We start from the raw sequence: 19,504 nt of genomic DNA on the forward strand, positions 1-19,504 counted from the left end.
GATTAACCAAAGAGCCAAGTAAGGAGGCACGGGGCCCAAGGAAGAACTCAAGTTTCTCAGGAACGTACCTGTTTATCGCATGGATGGGAGGTGGCGGGGCACAGGACAGCCTTGCACAGGCGTAATAGTCCCCAATAGACTCGATAATACTGGCAACGACAGCGCTGAGCATGCCAATGACACCAGCCGCGGAGACGGTGGGCAGTCCCCACTGAACTGCGGAAGGAAAACGAAGCAGGCAAAAGTGATCAGGACATCAGAGGACTCTACACGACACACTCAGGTTTTGAGGCTCATGGAAAAAGATGTGTTTATTTTTAAATGTTATTCATCAATGCACTACATGCCTGGAGACAGTTCCTGAGTTGGATGAAGAGGACCATAACCAGGATTGGTCTGCTCTGCATCTTTATTAAAAGTAAAGCGTTTGGCTACAAGAAAGAAGAGGGAAGTGCTTCTCTTCCTGCTTCAAAGCCACACTCTCTGTCTACTAAATTACACAGCCTGTTGGATAGGAATTCCTGACAGAATAGGAAATTTGTATGAAGAGGATTTTTAACCCTACTGTGCAAAGCAAGTAGGTGATCTTGCCCAGGAGGTGACATTAAATGAAAAAGCAGTGACAGGTCACCAGTTAAATTTAAATCCCAGCAGTAAAGCATGGCACAAGATGTAGTCAGCCCTCCAATGTAAGAGCAGCACTTTTTAAAGTAAACCGTGTTATAGAAAATTAAATAGTTTCCTTTAAGAAAGCAAAGATTAAGTCGCCAGGTGACTTTATTTTGAGTATCTGGATTTAGTTAATTCTACATTAGTTTTTTTTTTATGTTATTTGGATACTGAAAGGCATGGATCTTGGGGCGCCTGGTGGCTCAGTTGATTAAGTGTCTCTTGATTTCAGCTCAGGTCAAGATCTCACGGTTTTGTGAGTATGAGCCCCATGTCTGGCTCTGGGCTGACAGCAGAAAGAAAAGAAAGGAAAGAAAGGAAAGAAAGGAAAGAAAGGAAAGAAAGGAAAGAAAGGAAAGAAAGGAAAGGAAAGGAAAGGAAAGGAAAGGAAAGGAAAGGAAAGGAAAGGAAAGGAAAGGAAAGGAAAGGAAAGAAGGAAGGAAGGAAGGAAGGAAGGAAGGAAGGAAGGAAGGAAGGAAGGAAGGAGAAAAAGAAAGAAAGAAAGAAAGAAAGAAAGAAAGAAAGAAAGAAAGAAAGAAAGAAAGAAAGAAAGAAAGAAAGAAAGAAAGAAACAAACCATGGGTCTTATTTAATAAAAATATCATGAGAAACTTTTACTTTTAAAAAGAAGAGACTTTGATAATGTGCTTTCTTTCTCTGAACCATTATAGTGCAGTCACTAAGTAGGAAAGCACAGTAACAAAGAAAGATGTGTTAAATGGTCTTGTTCAAGACCAACAGTAGTTGGGGGGTCTGGACACTGCAAGACCTAAAACTGTAAAACAGACTTCAAACACAGGTGACCCACACCGGTCACAAGGACAGGTTAGGAAGATGCTGGGCTCTTGTCCAGAGGCTCTGGGGAGGGTGTGCAGGAATGGGCTGGTGCTCTGCAGAATGGAGTGCAGCGTGGGGAAGGTGGGCCTGGGAGAGGCTGGACGAGCAACACCGCAGGGCCTGGGTTGTGTCACAGGAGTGACCGCAGGTTTGGGAGGATAAAGAAGACACGTGAAGTAAGGTGTGCAGAGTATGTCTGCAGTGTATAAGGGCGGAACTGCTCCCGCCTGGGAGCAGACAGGGGCATGGTTGGTCAACTCGCATCTCCAGGTAGGTTTGGAGCAGATGTCTCTATCCAGCAACATTTTGTATTTTCTAAATAATCTTATAGTTACCATGTTACTGACACAGCATTGTGGCTTTTAGTGTCCTGATTTGGAGGGAAGGGATCCTTATTTTGCCATTTACTATTTCTTCAGAAATTGCCTTTTATTTTCTTAGTCTTATTACTATTTTCTTACTTTTTTCCCTTTTGCCTGCAGTCCTTCGATTTTTAAAATCTTTATTCCATCTACTTCAACATTTTAAATCTGCAATCTTCTAAATTTTTGACCCTTTTTCCATATATATATATATATATATATATATATATATATATATATATATATATAAATACGTGTGTGTGTGTGTGTGTGTGTGTAAATGCACTAGTCCAGGGCACCTGGGTGGCTCAGTTGGTTAAGTATCTGACTGGCTCAGGTCATGATGTCACCGTTGGTGAGTTAAAGCCCCGTGTCAGGCTCTGTGCTGACACCTCGGAGCCTGCTTTGGATATTCTCTCTCTCTCTCTCTCTCTCTCTCTCTCTCTCTCTCTCTCTCTCTCTCTCTCTCTCTGCCCTCTCCTGCTCATACTCTCTCTCTCTCAAAAATAAACAAACATAAAAAAATAAAAATAAATGCACTAGTCCACTTACTTGTTTTTTCCCCCCAAAATGCAGTAATGTAAATGTATTTTCTCTTATGACTTTAATAACATTCTTTTCTCTAGCTTACTTTTTTGTAAGAATATATAAAAACATGTAACATACAAAATATGTGTTAACTGTTTATGTTATTAGTAAGGCTTCCCATCACAGTAGGCTCTTAGTAGTTAAGTTTTGGGGAAAAAAGTTGTATGTGATTTTCCGACTGTGGGGGTGGGGTGCCCCAACCTCCCCACACCCCCACCTGTTGTTCAAGAGTCAACCATGTGCGTGCCGGAAGCAGGTCTGTGTATACATGTTGCTGTTTTCCAGCTTTCAGTCTTAACTGTCATCTCATGTCTCCTTTCAACTACAACACCTAACAACACCCATGTGGTTACTTTACAGCAGAGTTTCTCCACCGCAGCACTGTTGACATTTTGGGCCCCAAATCGCATTTTACCAACCAATTCAGGTAACTGTTATCAAACTAGAGACTCAGGACCACCGCTCTAGATACCTGAAAACCTGCCTCCAGGTTAAGCCAAACTGTCAGAGTGCGGCTCTCTGGGGGTGGCTTTTTACCCGGGGAGCGGCGGCAGCAGAGCCGCTCGGCCCCGAAGCGCTGCGGCCAAGAGGCCCTGCCGCATCACCGCACCAGGGGCCCCACCGCCCTCCTCACACAGGGGCCCTGGGAGACCCCGGGGAAAGCGCTTCGGACTCTCAGCACATGCGCAGCTGCTGCTCCCCAACGGCCCACCCGGCCCTCCTAAACCGTGCTCATCCGGCGAACGGCCTGAACCCCAGAGAAGCCCAGCCAGCGTGTGCTGTGGCGCTTCCTCCTGACCCCCCTCGCCCTCCGTACCTCCTCCTTCTCCCTGCACACGCCAGGCCCCCTCCTGGCTGCCTTACCGATTTCATCTCATTTTATCTCAAATTATATGTTTACAAACCACGCATTTATTCTTTTTTGGGGGGGGGGGGGCGGGGCAGGTATACAGAAATACATATGATCTGGTGAGGAAGTGATTTTAAATGTTTTTTATTTTTGAGAAAGAGAGCAAGCCCGAGAGGGGTAGAGGGAGGGAGGGAAGGAGGGAGGATCTCATGCAGGCTCCACACTATCAGCACAGAGCCCAACTCAGGTCTCTGAACTCAAAAACTATGAGATCATGACCTGAGCTGAAATCAAGAGTCAGCTGCTTAGCCACCTGAGCCACTCAGGCACCCCCAGATGGTAATTTTAGAGTAAATTTTGTCAAGTATAAATTTTGTCAACCATACAAGGAACAACTACCAAAATCACTTCCATTTAACATGCTTGGAACAGTTTTCTTTCACCCAACCTTAATATTCTCGGCTTTTCCTGCTCTTTCTCCATATCATCATAAGATGTGAAGATGTGACTGTTAAACCGGGGAATAAATCAGCACAACCCCACCTAGGTCAGGTTTGGGTTCTAATTAAAATGTCCAAATGCCAGGAACAGAGTCTTTACCATGGAACAACCAAACGTTAATAACCACTGGACTCACACAAGTCATTTTGGGGACTGGGGCCTAGAAAGTATTATGTGTACATCCAAGGAACACCTCAGCTTGGGACTGTACCCCCCGCCACACCACCTTGCCAAGAGTTACCCAACACTTAAATTATAACTTAAGACCCATCTTCCACCCACTGGTGAATATCAGTTTACTTCTGACAGCTGTGACCAAATAAAAACCAAAGATTATAGCTACCCATTAAAAGATTACACAAATCCCATCATGCTCGAGCAGTCGGCTTGCTAATCTTCAGGCCCCTTCTGCTCAGTTTTGGCGGCTTAGTTACTATGCAGCTTGATACTTGCCTTCTTCAAACCTGGCAAGAGACCCCTTGTCCAGGATTACATCCCAGTGGAACCAAAAGGACTAGATAATCTGAGAAGGGAGCTGGTTAGTCTCTGTGTGCTAACTACAGCCTCTGGGGACAGTGCCTCCCACCTTTCACTGTCAAAGCCTCCTACCAGTAAGCCCTTCGTGGGACCTCCTAGAACAAAGAAGGCTTTTCAAACTGCAGAGCCTCCTGCCATCTCCCAGCTCCTCTAAGTGGGACCCTCGTGAGCTCCTGACCTGCTCTCCCCCTGGCACCAGAATACTTACACGGGTACGGGACCTTAAACCACGGGGCTACCAGAAGCACGCCCTGCCTGGCATCCGTTCGAGCGTAGAAGCCATACTTTGTGCTGTCAGGAGGGAAGACATCTGTCACTGTGAAGATGAAGCACAGCAGCCAGGACACGAGGATGGCCAGGATGATCTAAAGTGGTCCAAGGGAAAAGCTCCATGAGGCCAACAGAGGCGGTGGATGCTGGCAAAACACACACCTTCCTAGAGGCTGAGTATCAGACCCCACAGCTTCCACCATCGTCCATACTTGGCAGAAAAAACACGTCACAGATCTGCTGGAAGCCTATTACTTGAGTGGAATCTCATTCAGAGAGAGCACTTTTATGTAGGAAAGAGTTATTTTAACCCCAAGTCGGGCTAGAAAATAAGAGTAATGGACAATGTGCTTGAAGAAGCCACGGGAACACAGATCGCCCTCCATCTCGAGAACCGTGTCCCCCTGCACGTGCCTGAAAGGACTGCAGATTCAGAACCTTCTACTGCTGTTAAACTTCAAGTCCATGACGATTTGGTGGTCCTTAGTACCCTGATGTCGCCACCCATAGTTCCCCCAGAAAGACCAGCTTAAAACTTCCTTTCACGTAAACAAAGGCAATATTGTCAAGGGAAAAAAAAGAAAGCGACTACTCACAGGGAACATTTTGAAAAGCTGTAACTTGTATGCAGTCCATCCTTTCTTGGATTTGTAAATTGGGAGAGGAAACTTCACGTTCCTGGCATACTGGGAAAACAGTAATACTAGGAAAATTGTCCTGACGAGAGAGAGAGAGAGAAAATAAATTCGGTTAAAGGCTATATGTCTGTGTTTTAAAATAATACTCACAGCTGCAAGGGCAAAACTAACCATGTGTGTTGAGTTGATTTCTCTACAAAGCTGCTAGTCCTCTTAACTGTTCTTTGGGAAATCATAGCTTTTGGAACTGTGATTTTTGAAAAAAATATTAGTTCTTAGCATTTCTTGATACTAAATAAAATTGCCATATAAATACTTGGGCTAACTTTTCCTTGGAGAACAAGAAAACCCAAAGAATGCGCACACTCCTGCCAAATGCTCACACCGTGTAAGGGAAAAAAGATACCATCTGCAACACAACGTACACTAAAATCACAACTAAGAACTGAAAAAAAGCAAGTACTGCACATGCACATACACACACGCAGGCGTGCACACAGGTAAGGAGGACAGGGTCCAAGATGCTCACAGGGACTGACCACAGGTGGCAATATGTTTTGAGACCTTTTTTCTACTTTTCTGTATTTTTTGATTCACGTGTCAAGAGCATAAACTGCTTTTAAAAAGCAAAAACTCCAATATTTAAGAAGGCTACATACAGATTTCAATATTAATAACAATGCTCCCAAGAGGTCTGTGTCAGGCGTTACGTGAAGGTCATCCTGCCCATCATCTCAGCCTTCTGCAGCAGTGGCTTCGAGGACAGTCCACTTCCCAGACAGAGCCAGCAGTCCAAGATCAGAGTTTGCAGGGTGGGAGGAGGCGGGGCAGGAGGTCTAGCTCTACAGCCTGGGCTCTGAACTGCTTTGTCGCAATACTTTGCCATAAGGGCAGGGATGCCGGGGTGTGCTCAGAAGTCTCTCTACCTTAAGCCCCACACTCCTGACCGAGCTGCAGTGAGGACCACAGGAGGCAGCACCATCAGCTGACTCCCCTGCAGCAGGACCCAACACGTCCTCATCCGTCTGCTACAAACGTGGCAGGTGTGGGATGGCTTCCCACCGCTGACACAATGAAGGAGTGTACAACAATGGGTTTCGTCACCCACAGGGACGCACTCTTTCACTTATAACCCGAGGGAGAGTTGGCACAAGAGTGGGTTCTCAGTCAAAGCTCAGCTTAATTGTTCCTGGGCACAGCTCCAATTGTGGAGATGGAATCATCAGCTCTGCTGACAGCCGGTCAAGTGCAGCTTCACGGTCATGTTCCTAACGAGGCGCATGGTCTGCAGCCAGCTGGAGAACAGGCCTGTGCCGCACCCCTACCTCTCCCACTTACCCAGGTGCTTGCTCACCAGGGACATGGGGGTCTCAGCCCAAACAAAGTCACCGAGCCGGTACCAGTCCAAGGTTGGAAATATACACAGTGCCCAAGTTATTCCAATTCTCTGGGGGAGAGGGGATGGTGAAGTTTAACAACAACAAAAAATGATATGGTAATGAGGAGTACTGAAACTGGCTTACTCTAAACTTAGATCAACATAAAATTTTTCACATTCAAAAGAATGCTGACTTATTTCGAAGTGAACACTATGAGATTCCAAAAAGCCCCAAGTCTATTATCATCATTATTTCAGGCAATACCCCGCTTGGCTGTTATCACCTGCACGCAGTGTTCACTTTTTAAAGCATTCGTACGAGGGGACGGAGGACCCCTGGCGAATTCCAGGAAGGACGCCCATCTCAGGCCAAATCTGGCAGGGCACATGGAAGTAAGTGGACCAAGCAGATGAACACTCCACGTTTTGTTGACTCTGTAAAACCCACACCCTTCTAATTTACGTTTATCCTCAAATACGCCTGTGGGGCAGACAGGGCAGGCAGTCCCACCCACAGCAGTAAGGCAGCAGCAGAGGCTCAGAGGTGGGAGATGTGCCCAAGCTCACGTATCTTGGCGAAGCAGAGAAGGGGAAAAGATGAGCCGCAGGTCTTCAGGCCAGGGTTCTATCCACCCACTGGCTTGCTGACCTTTCTTTTTACCTTACAAACATTATGCAAGGAAAGTTATAAAAGGCAGATAAGCAAAAAGGCAAAAGCCTGAAGATCACTGTTCATCCCACCCCAGGTAACAACTATGTAACATTCTGGTCTAGATTCTAAACAGCTTCCATTCCCTGGATATTTACAGGGCATCACTGGGTCCAGGGCACTGGGGTTAGACAGAGACACAAGACTGCCTGCCCTTGGAGCACAAATAGGTCACCATCTGACCTGAACTAGAATCATACTTCACAACGTACTTTCCAACTAACTCGTAGCCCCTACGAATGCCACGACCTCAACAGGAAGGAAATCGGCAACAGCACCTTAGTGGCTACTTATTATTCCATCTTATGGACACACATCTTGGTAAACAATTTCCATGTGGTATGATGCTGGGAGCAACAGAAACAACCGTGATAGATCACCCCTCCCTGGCACCTGTCTGCACATCTCCTTAGGGCAAGTTCCTAGGACTAAAACGGAGCTGTCAAATAGTAAATATCTTATTAAAAAGTTTCTTTAAAAAAAAAATAATAAAGTTTATTTGAGAGACACAGAGACAGCGTGTGCGCGCGCAAGAGAGAGTGAGCAAGTGAGCAAGCAGGGGAGTGTGGCGTGGAACCGGACGCGGGGCTTGAACTCACGAACTGTGAGATCATGACCTCAGCTGCAATCAAGAGTCAGACGCTTAACTGCCTGAGCCACACAAGAGCCCCTAAAAAGCTTCTGATGCAAACTGCCAAATACATAAAAGTTAGCAGAGTTTATAATCCCACCCAGAGACCAAAAATGCCTATTTGCTACTCACTGAAATACAAGATCTTATACTTTTTATTTAAAAAAACTTTTTAAATATTTATTTATTTTAGAGAAACACAGCGTGTTTTTATTTTAGAGTGAAACACAGTGTGAGCGGGGAAGGGGCAGAGAGAGAAGGAGACACAGAATCTGAAGCAGGCTCCAGGCTCTGAGCAAGCGGTCAGCACAGAGCCAGATGCAGGGCTCAAAGCCACAAACTGTGAGATCATGACCTGAGCTGAACAGTCAGACGCTCAACCAACTGAGCCACCCAGGTGCCCCACAAGGTCTTATCCGTTTAAGTCCCTACCAATTTCATCAATTAAAAAAACTATCAATTATTTTAATATTCATTCCTTACACTACATAAGAGTATGAATTTCAGTACTGTTTGCAACAGCAAATATTTTAAACAACCATGAGTATCAATTGGGAATGGCTGAATAAATTCTATATTTCATACTATTTAACACTGTGCAATTTTACAAAGAACGAAGTAGATCTAAACACACTGTCTTAGAGAGATGAGCCCAACAAATTGTCAGGGTGAAAAACAAATTATAATGGTGAAGCTGTAAATGTGTATACGTTTGTATTTACACATATAGGATAAATACTTTTTACTAGTTATTCATGAGATGTTTTTGAGGAGTGGCAGTTGGATGGATGGCAGGAACTATTATTTTACTTTAGATTTCCCTGTTTAATTACTGTTAAACTTCAAATGACTAGAATTTTAATGTATTTTGGGGGTAGAGAGAAAATGAGACTTCTCTTAAGTATTTGGTACTGGGGTGTTCATTACACTATTCTATTTTTGAATAGGTTTGAAACTGTATATAAGTAATCAAAACAATGTTTTCGCAAAAACAAATGGCTCCCTTCCAGGACCTATGTGTCACTCCATTTACCCTCCCCCTTGAGAATCTAACTGTGCCTCTCTTGGCTGACTTAGGAACCCAAGTCAGTACACTCTGATCCACCACCACTACCCCATTCTGTTAACAGAATCCCTGTGCATATGCATGTTAATAACTGGGGAGGGTAAGCCTTTCTGTGCACTAATTAGTGATCTGTACTTCCCATTTTGGTTAAATGGGTGCTCACATCTTCTCCTTCCTCCATTGTTCCACCAGGACTCTCTACTTCAGTTAGTGAAAGTATTCATTAAGGGCATTAGCCTTTTTAATGGAATTTGTTGTAAATATTTTCCCAGATGTCATTTATAATTTAGTTTCAGTGGGCTTTTCACTTATTTTCTAGAAGTTTATTTATTTTGGGAAAGAGGGGAGGAACAGAGAGCATCCCAAGCAGACTCCACACTGCTCAGTGCAGAGCCCAATGTGGGGCTCAAACTTAGGAACTGTGAGATCAGGACCAGAGCCAAAACCAAGAGTCAGTGACTTAACTGACTGAGCCACCCAGGCACCCCAAGTGATTTTTCTTTTGGTCACCCTGGCTTTTGTGAATTAAATCCACCATGGGCCCATAATGAATTTTTATTAATAAATTCTAATATTTAATCATCCTTAAATTCCTAAAATGACACACCTAATGTGTTGGATTTTTGTTATTATTATCCGGAACAGCATTTTCCCAAGCCATGTTCCAAAGAGCATTCTTCCAAGATATGTTAATAGATATGGCACTAAAAAAAATAGTGTGCGCAGAGCTGGATAATAAGACTTTCCGAAAAGCTTCTTCTGCACACTTGCATTAAAAAAAATTTTTTTTAATGTTTATTTATTTTTGAGAGAGAGAGAGAGAGAGAGAGAGAGAGAGAGAGAGAGAGAGAGACAGACAGAGCATGAGCAGGGGAGGGGCACAGAGAGGGAGACACAGAATCCAAAGCAGGCTCCAGGCTCTGAGCTGTCAGCACAGAGCCCGACGCGGGGCTCGAACTCATGAACCGCGAGACCATGACCCGAGCCGAAGTCGGACACTCAACCGACTGAGCCACCCAGGCGCCCTTGCACACTTGCATTTTAAAAGATCACAAGGAGACCTGCAGTAGAGCAAGACGCTAGGCTTTAGCATACTACTGCCTAAACATACCTGAACTCAGCCTGGGGCTTTACACAACTCTGGGGAGGAAGACGTAGGTCTGGGCTCTCCCTTTTGTATTAGCTCTGTCAGGATCCGCCACGGAGATCAACTTGGTTGGGAAGTTTCCCATTTCTTAAACTGCCAGAACCACTTAACCGGTGCAGGAATTCTCTCTTCCTTGAAATATAATATACTATTGGAGCCCAGAACTTTTTTGAGGGATAAAATCCTTTGATAGCATTCTTGACTTATGGTCACGGATGTACTCACAACCCCCAGTCCTCCCCGCCCTTACTACGAGGTGCTTACTAAACACCTGCTCTGTGACAGGTGGTGAGCCAGGTCCTGGGGGTGCTGCAGTAACCAGCATGGAGCTGAAGCCTTGCCCTCACACAGCTGGCATCCCAAGGATAAGAGAAGCTGGCTGGAAACTAAAAAACCTGACAGAAGAAAGGAAAAGCTTGGCAGAAGGATGTACAGATACAGCTGAGGAATTTTCCCATGAATGGAGAAAAAAGTTGGAGAAATGGAAAGCAGAGGAAGGAGTTGGGAGGTCCAAACATTCTAGAGGTTCCAGGAAGCGAAGAGCTAGAATGGAGTAAGGAAAGCATCCGTGAAATCATTCAATCATTTCCCACCCCCAAACGTCGGAGATTCCAACAGCGAAAGGCCCCAAGTGCCTAGTGTGAGATGTAAACAGAATGAGGGACAGCGGAGGTTTCAGACATAGACGAGAAGACCTACAAACTTCCAGAATTCCTGCTTGTGTCCAAGTGGAGTTTCAAAAGGAGGAGACAGGAGAGGAGAATGGCCAGGGACTTCACGGGGCTGTGAATGAGCAGGGAGGGAGCAAGAGAGAAGCTGGAGACGTTGGAAGCATGGCCACGGGTGAGGCTTGTCCAGGGGAGTGGCAGTGGCGTGACAGGCTGGAGAGAGGAGGGAGAAAGATGGCTTGTACATGAGCTGAGGGGAAGCAAAGAATCAGGGACAACTGTAGGGCTTCTGACTCCATCAGCGGGGTGTGTGGTCGTGGCCTTGCCTGAGAGCAGGATGACAGGAGGGGGACTGGGTTTGGGGACAAGGAAGGAAGCAAACGATTGACACCATCTCCTTTTGAAGTCTGAGGAGTCCTGTGTAAAGGTGACTGGAGGGTGCGAACCAGGGTTTGGCCCTCATGGCTGGTGTTCGGGGGTATGGGCTGCAGGCTCACATGGAAGTCAGCAGCATCACAGGCTTGCTGGGGCCGTGCACTAGACGAGGTCTTCCTGGGGAAAGGCACGTGGCAGGGAAGTGCCCAAGGACCGGGTTCTGGGGAACCCCAACATTTAGCGCTCAGGGTGAGGAAGAGTCCATTTTTGTTTTCACGTCTTGGAAAACCACCCATTTTATTAATTTGTTGTTGTTTTTAAGTTTGGGGGCGGGTAGCACAGCTGGAACTCTTCTCCCCTGGACCTAAGGGTTTATCCCTCTATTTGTGCACTCACTCCCTCCTCTTCTCAATCAGCCTCGCCTGAAGTATGTCCACACGCTCTTTTCCACAGAACCAATATTTGAATTTTTCACTTCTATGTTTTACATTTTTTCTATCTGTATTAATTTTTGGTCCCCTGCTTCCATTAGGCTCATTTTCATCCTATTTTTCTAGTTTCAAAGACATAAGCTCTTCATGTACTTTGCTTTTAAGATTGTATGTTTTTTTCAAGAACAACTCCGCTCTGTGTGACTGGTTTGTTCTTGTCCTCGTGTTCTAAATTATCAGCAATCATGAGTTTCAATTTCCCCTCTGACTAGGGGTGATTTACAACAGTGTTTTTCAGCTCCTAGGCGATCTGGGGGTTCTGTTCACCCTTTGTCATTGGTTTCTAATTTCACCATATGATGGCAATTCCAATTTCTCCTTCTTGGAACTTACTGCGTTTCATAGGACATCCTTCCCTGCCTTCTACACACCCATGCTGGTGTGGGGAATATGGACCAACCTTCAGTGAAAGGAGAAATGAAGAATAGCCCTGGACATTTTCACACACCTTAATCTGTAAGGCTAGATGGATTATAGGTACGTAAAGATGCACTTTAACTTGCACACCGTGTTCCAACACAGACGGGCAGGATGAAGCGTTAGGGACTAAGTTCTGACCAGACTACTTGGGTTCTGAAAACCATCCAGCCAATTACTACCTGTGCGAACCTGGGCAGCTAACTTTGCGTCTTTGTGCCTCTGCTTCTTTTGCTGTTAAATGGGCACGATGCCGGCACCTATCTTAACGTACAATATATACGACGAGTGTTTTTATAAAGCACTAATGCAGGAGCTGGAGAAGCGCTAGCTACTGTTTAAGAATTACTGAGTAGTTCACAAAGCAAAACAAAAACCAGCGGAAACTCCCTTCTGTTATTACTTACTTTGTTTTGGGAATTGTACTGGTTGGCAAATGCCAGGTTTTGAACCATTTCCCTATAGCGTGATCAGCTCTTACACATGTTCACCAGGCACACAACAAGAAAGCAGGCTCTGTTTGTGGCACACAGAATTCCATGGCTCTAATAATCCATCTTGTAATAAACCGAAGTCTTGGATGTCTTTACTGACAACACATAAAGGGGTAAGTGACATTTTAATGAACTTGAAGTTCTGTGCTTAAGGACCAGCAATGACTGGCAGGACTCTGGCAAGAACCATGGCATCCCCACAGGTGTAGGAGGGAGCCAGGGGAGCCACGTCTCTCTCAATGCCAACAGACCCTACTCGTGCAGCATCTCTGTCTCCTGCCAATCTGGAAGTTTTTTTGAGTCTCGCCGAAAGGATTTGGCTTCGCGGTATTTCCACTCATGTGCAAGAGACTTGGCATGACCTCAAAAGTTAAAAGCTAATGGCATCACCGTCTTACACCCCCTTCTTAAAGTCTGAAACCTCACAACTCTCCCTCTGCACATCACTCCCAAACAGGTCTTTGGAATACCGTGCTGCATGTCACTTCCCAACCTCCGGGTCTAAAACACCCTTCGGTAACTTCCTGGCAAGAAATGAATGAACTTTAAACCGTCAGCCTCTTCTTACTTTAAAAAAACAAAAATAAAAACAAAACCTATCTCCTAAGTCTTCGCGTAAATGCTCAAACTATCCCAAGAGACTGCGCTCGGTGGTGGGAAGAGGAGGTGCTGACAGTCTGCGCTACGTAGTCCAGAGCACTCACAGCATGGCGATGCCCCAGTGCTTCCCCGCTCTCTCTCCTGCCGCCTGGAACCCAGACAGCCCGATGAGGGCCACCGTGGGCGTGATGGTCAGGGGCCCGATGTATTTCAGCAGAGCCCCGGGCAGGCCCAGGAGGCCGATGACCACTTCTATCAGCGAGGACATGATGATGGCACCTTGGATCTGGAACGAGAGAAGGCACAGACGCGAAGAGTGAGCTGCTTGTAGATCCAGACTCCAAGTGTCACCTGCAACCACAGTGGACAGTTCTGACAGGCAGCGGCTTATTACCTAACAAGTGTGACACTGCTGGAAAATTCCCAGGGCCCCAAAGAAACCAGTGGGGTGAGCGGGGTCTAGCCAACCTATGAATGACATGGTTGACACAGGGGCATTACAGAAACGAGAAATGGACGTATAGCCACCCTACCTCTCCCATGGAGAAGTGAGAGATTTATCATTCCTGCTCAAGACACACAACATTCAAAACCAGGCTCAGAGGAACACTGTGGCACAAAGATTCTGGACTTTAAAAAGTGAATCTCTGACGGACATTTAGAAGATCGTGTTATCAACACAAATTCTAAAGGAATGTTTCTATTGTGGAAAACGACTATTATCTGTGCTAACTCTGAACTAATGGTGAAGGATCTTCCAGATTTGGGAAGATGTGGATAAGCTGTTGGCCATTCTTCATGTCTGAGGACTCCCATGCCTTGTTCTGTTCAAGTGCACCACAGCGGACAAGTATCTATAATTCTTTACACACACACACACACACACACACACACGGAAATGCGGGCTAGAATGAAGAGGTGTGTGCCCTCAGGCAAGCCTCTGTAGCTCTTTCTAAGGGAGCCACGCCCCTCAGCCAGTTATGCTGCAGCGTGTGAGTGGGCAGGTCTGTGGGTACCCAGGGGTTGGGGGGCGGGGGGAATGAAGGCTAGAAACTTCTGACAGAAATACTGTCTGGCTGTACAAAGCATTTCTGTGTGCTTTATTTTATGGTGATGCCATCTACATTTAGTTTCACAAAAGAAATAAACATGTCAGTAGTTGAAAAGGAAAAGGAAGGCTTGGTGTGCATCACTACCACTTCTTGGGCACGGCCAACAATGGAGCAGGAAAGAAACACAAAGAAGCCAAAAGCAGACAATGCTCCTCTTTTACCTCACGTATCCGGGGATACCAGATGTGCTCTGTGTGCAACAGCTCTGTTGTTCCATTGGACACTGAAACATCTTGAAAACAAAAACAAAGACAACATTTTTTTGGAGTGACACCCATGTTTCACGGGATACATTCATCTTACTCTTTGTAAGATGAAATTTCCTCCCTGTTTTAAGTTTTATTTTCCATAAAACACCCATCCCTAAAATTCGAGTTACAACAGTATGGCTTACCATACTGAAAGGTGTCTTCCCCAACGCTAAATGTAACCAAATTTATTCATCGACTGCGAGCTCCCAGCTTGTCAAAAGCTGAACTGGGGGTGCACACTGCTAGTGCCAGCCTCATGCAAAGACCAACCTTTGCGAGCAGCTAACGGAAACGCCCAAAAGCAAGGTTGCCTGACTGAGGTTTTTAAAACCTAGATAAAATAGAGGGCCTTTTCCAGTTCCTGAATCAAATCAGTGGTCACAAACTAACTCCTGGGAGTAAATGGGAAGCAAATGTTGGAAAACTTTGCTCCTAGAACCTAACAGTATTTTGAAAGTATGACAGGTCTACTTGATTTTCTTAAACCTCCATCTGATCTTTTCCTGACCTCATCGGGTTATTTAAGGATCTTTGCAATCACTAATGGGGTGGGGGGGGGGGGGAGTTAAAGTCATTTGCAGAAAACCAAAGCAGCCAGATCCTTAAAAAGCAGAGATGTTTCAGAGAAGGGATGCTGACGCAGCAAAGAGAGTGATTACTGGTGGTTCATAAAATCCACTGAAAGAAAGAGGCAGAAAAATAGCACAAATGTTCTATTCCGTTCCCATATTTATCAGTTTCATTAGCATAGAGAAATGAGGTCCTTTCTGGTCCTTACTTGCTCTGAGGTTAGGGATGAACGAGTGGGGAGAGAGAGAGACAGAAACACGATCCACAGACTGGAGTGTTCTAAGCGGTTTGTTGGTTTGTATGTTCTCTGCCCGATTCCAGAAAGGATTTAACGCTGCCAAGGGCAGCACGTCCAGGCCTCCCTTCTATCGCGTGCGTTAAAGGACCCCAATGACGTATGCGGAAATAACTGCAATTACCTGTGGTGTTACATTTCCATTTATCTAAAGACAGGATGGCTCGAGCAGGGGCCAGAAATGCAAAAGCACTGGCCTGAAACAGGGGTAACCTAAAAGAAACGAGACCAAAACCATGATCACGGCATCAGGAACTACCGAGGTAGTTCACGATTTGACAGCTTAACAGTCTTTTCCATAGACAAACAGCACATGAGTAAATGCAGGCACACGCCGAAGAGCGAGCCCCGGTCTGCAAAGATCTCCTCCGCCACACAGCCGGGCCCCCGGCTTCTCCGTCTTCCCCTCCCACTGCTCTCCCCACAGACAGCCCCAGCATGGGCCCTGGGGGAGCCCTGCACCCCTCCACCAGCCCCTGCCATCACCACCTTTCCCTTTGGGGGTGGGGGGTGTTGGGCATTTGGGCATCTCGCTTTCCTGCTGAGCTTGTGAGCTCCTTCTGAAATATCGGTGTGTGTCTTCCACTTTACGACCCTCCTCCTCCTCCCTTTCACATTCTTATTGGTTAGCACAGGGAAAAAAAAAAATCTATCTCCCCCGTCACTCCATTTTGTAAGTCAGAGGCTGCCCTCAATCCTAGAGGACAGGCATCATAATCGTGTTAGTGATCTAGAGCTATGAGGAAAGGAAAGCTGTACGTTACAAATCAACAGTAGACAAGATATTCTGCTCAATCATAAAAAAAGCATGTGGACTCTCTGTTAAATCCCCTGCCTACAATCCTCAAATGTCACCATTCAATTACATTTTAGATATTTCATGTTGACTTTCTGAACACCTGAGCTATTCAAATTCAGGAGATTTTGCTTTTTTTTTTTTTTTTTTTAATGTACAGCATTTCAGCTACAGTTGTATAAAGATAGCTTTATGAGCTAACATGAAACCTTGATATCTATTTGCTATTTTTAACATTATTTTCAGGGTAAAATATAAAACTGGCTCCTTCTGTTTGCAGGGCTGGGAACTCTCAGATGTCCAGATCTTTCTGAAATACCCCCAAACCACCTGGTACCAGCGTCCTGGACAGTGGACGGGAACCCAGCACGTGCCCCTCAGTGCTCTGATGGCGTATCCTGCCCCAACTGGAACAGGAAGTGGACTAAGAGAAGGTGGCTCTAGCGGGAAGCAGCGATGTTACCAGCCCAGGACCAGCACAGACCACTCTGCGCCAGACACGGGTAAAGATTCTTTTGTTCTTCTGGCCATTTTAATCATGCAATGAAATCAACCAAGAGTAGGCATGATGCTAGCTTTAGAGCGTAGAGACAGGCTGCACAGTATAGACCAGATACATTGCTGGTGGTTTCTCACGTGGGCACACCCTCCACCAACCATCCATTTATAGTTACCTGTCAGAGGGGCCCAGAGCACAGTACCATCAAAAGTGGACATGAAAGTCATCTAACGTGGGAACGTATGCCACAAGGGAAACTCTGATTCACAAATACTCCTGGAGCATAACTTTTCAGAAATGTCTTGAAAGGGCAAAGGGTGGTCCCCACTAATCAGGAATGGAAGCCTTCTCAAATGGCCCAAATAACATCTGCTTTACTGTCATTTCAGATTTCCAGCAACACATCCTAGGGCCACGTAACGTGGGTTGCATTCCGAGATCTCGGCCTAGGAACGCTGCAATCGACACCACACTGGTGGCTCACTGGTAAAGTGAAGACTGGCTCTGGGTTCCACCCCCAGTGACGTGAACTGCTCTTGACCTCAGTCTAGGCACCTTACGGGGCAAACATTTTATGGCTTAACCATGACCAAAGGTCCTGAGAACACAGCTGCAAAGAAGCTCACTCATTTCAAACAACCAGGATCCTGAATTCCTTTGGAAGTAGGTGATAATAGAAAATTCCCACATGTGCTGTCTCGAAGTCTCCCAAAATGATCTGCAAAGGGGCTGCCATGCCAGCTTACACGTTCCCGTTCAGCCACACACACGCTGACCGCCACAAGCAGTACTGGCCGGACGACAAGCGGCCGCTGTACAGGAAGGAGCAGAAGTGCCCCAGAAGTTAAGGGTGGTCTCCACAACTAGCAGAGTCAATCAGTGGGTTGACAGAAATTTTCTTAGGGAAAGTGGTGACAAGAGCTATTATTTCACCAAATAAGAACTTCCCTAAATACAAAGCCAATTTTCCAAGAAAAAGGCTGAGGACGATAAAGCACTAGATATTCTCATCTGATAAGGCAGCTTTTTCCAGCCCTTCCCCAGTGTGCAACTGATCAACCCCAGGGCTCTCCTTCCTGTACCTCGGGTCCCTGGGCTCTCCATGTAGACAAGACTGCCTGTTCTTTTAATTTTGTCCCGACAGCTAGAAAGGAAACTAATTCAGCTGTGCCTTTCTTTACACCAGGAGCTGACAAACTGGACCGTGAACCAAGTCTGGCATATGACTCGTCTTTGTGAGTAAGGTTTCACTGGGACACAGCCTCTCCATCCGCTGATTGTCTGCGGCTGCTGTGGGGCTACAATGTGGAATCCAGAGGTCACAACAAAGACGACAGAGCCCCAAATATTTATTGCTTATCCCTTTACAGAAAAAGTTTGCCACCCTCTTCTATAGGGAAAGTAGATCTTAAATACGGAAGAGAGGTGGTGGGTTTTTGCAGATGAGTTTTTAAGGTTAACAAGATCACTAGAGGTTAGTAAGAAAAAATGTGAGCAGACAGACACTTCTGTTGTGACACATTCCCATGTCAGGCTCTGGCCCCAGGATGGAGAAAAACCTAACCAGTCCCAGACAAGACTTCCTTTCTTCAAAACTCTGCTGGAGGCGTCCCATTTCCTCCTCTGAGCCCAGAAGACCAGAGCCCTGGGCCCCCGGCTCTTCCTCACCAGCCCCTTCACAGACCTGCACTCCAGATTCTTGCCTCGGAGCCTTTGCTCTCCGCTCAGTCATCAACTCACTTCCGATGTTCAATGTTTATTCATCATTAAGGCACAGAGGCCACACCACCTCATCCAGAAAATGCTCCGGGATCTCCTTTGGATTTGTAACGTGTTCCCCTTACAACTCAGGACTTTCTGGCCGTGATTTCCACAAGTCACTCCACAAGTTGCCAGGAAGCTGCTTCAGGGGTGCTGGTTAAAAATGGAGACTTCTGCATCTTACCCAGTCCTGGTTAATCAGAGTCTCGGATGGGGCCTGCACCCTGCACCCTGCATAATCACTTGTGGGCGACGCTGAGGCACCAGGCACCTCGAAGACGGACAACCCCTGGGCCAGATGAAGGGATCTACCATTCTGCAACGACAAAAAAAACTACCCTGGTCTGCCGACAGGTTTCTGCCGTGTGAAGGAAGACAGCTAGACATGGCCACACACGGAGGTGGTGGTGCCGATGGGGCAGGTCACTGAGGCAGGCATCTGCAGGGGTCGTCACCTACCTAAGGGGCAGGAAGCGCCACACCACACACGGCAGGGGCTGTGAGGAGCGCAGGCAGAGAGAAGAGCAGGCACACACCAGAGCCACAGAGCAGCCCCAGGAGTCCTCAGAGAACTGCAGCTTGACTGTGGGCAGCACTGCCGTACTGAAGGTCAGAGTGGACCAAGGGCACGTGCCCCAGCTGGCGCCCACGGGCAAAAGCGACCTTGCTCGGAGAGGACCACCTTGGGGGAACTGGGAAAGCTGACCTTAATCCCAAAACGTCACCAGAAGGCACTCTGGCAGCCTGTAGCCATACCGTCTGTGGTCCATGCTTCCAGACTCGCTCACTCTGTGGTGTCACGTCAGCTCCAGGGACCTGCCGGCCCGGGCCAGGTCTCCGCACCTCAGCCTCGGTGGCCCCCTTCACAGCACTGAAGCTATCTGTGTGTGGACCCGCCCATCTCCCAAAGGGGCGGAACTGCCCTGACCGTGGGAACCAGGCCCTTTTACCCATCACCATGGTGTCCCCGGCACCAACTTTCACTTAACAAT

At 46.6% G+C, this 19,504-nt stretch overlaps 1 protein-coding gene across 10 annotated transcripts in view; it reads right to left on the reverse strand.

Annotated features, from left to right (window-relative positions):
- SLC23A2 (solute carrier family 23 member 2) overlaps nt 1-19,504 on the reverse strand; it is a 132,268-nt gene that overhangs the window by 16,857 nt on the left and 95,907 nt on the right. For all 10 annotated transcript variants that reach the window (XM_023251438.2, XM_023251436.2, XM_023251432.2 and 7 more), the window contains 6 exons: nt 15,581-15,669; nt 14,502-14,572; nt 13,333-13,514; nt 5,211-5,331; nt 4,553-4,709; nt 69-216 (listed from right to left, as the gene is read on the reverse strand). In XM_023251438.2, coding sequence (XP_023107206.1) covers nt 69-216; nt 4,553-4,709; nt 5,211-5,331; nt 13,333-13,514; nt 14,502-14,572; nt 15,581-15,669 — 768 coding nt within the window. The remainder of the gene's footprint in view (nt 1-68; nt 217-4,552; nt 4,710-5,210; nt 5,332-13,332; nt 13,515-14,501; nt 14,573-15,580; nt 15,670-19,504) is intronic.

The sequence above is a fragment of the Felis catus genome, chromosome A3, assembly GCF_018350175.1.
Source record: "Felis catus isolate Fca126 chromosome A3, F.catus_Fca126_mat1.0, whole genome shotgun sequence".
NCBI lineage: Eukaryota > Metazoa > Chordata > Mammalia > Carnivora > Felidae > Felis > Felis catus.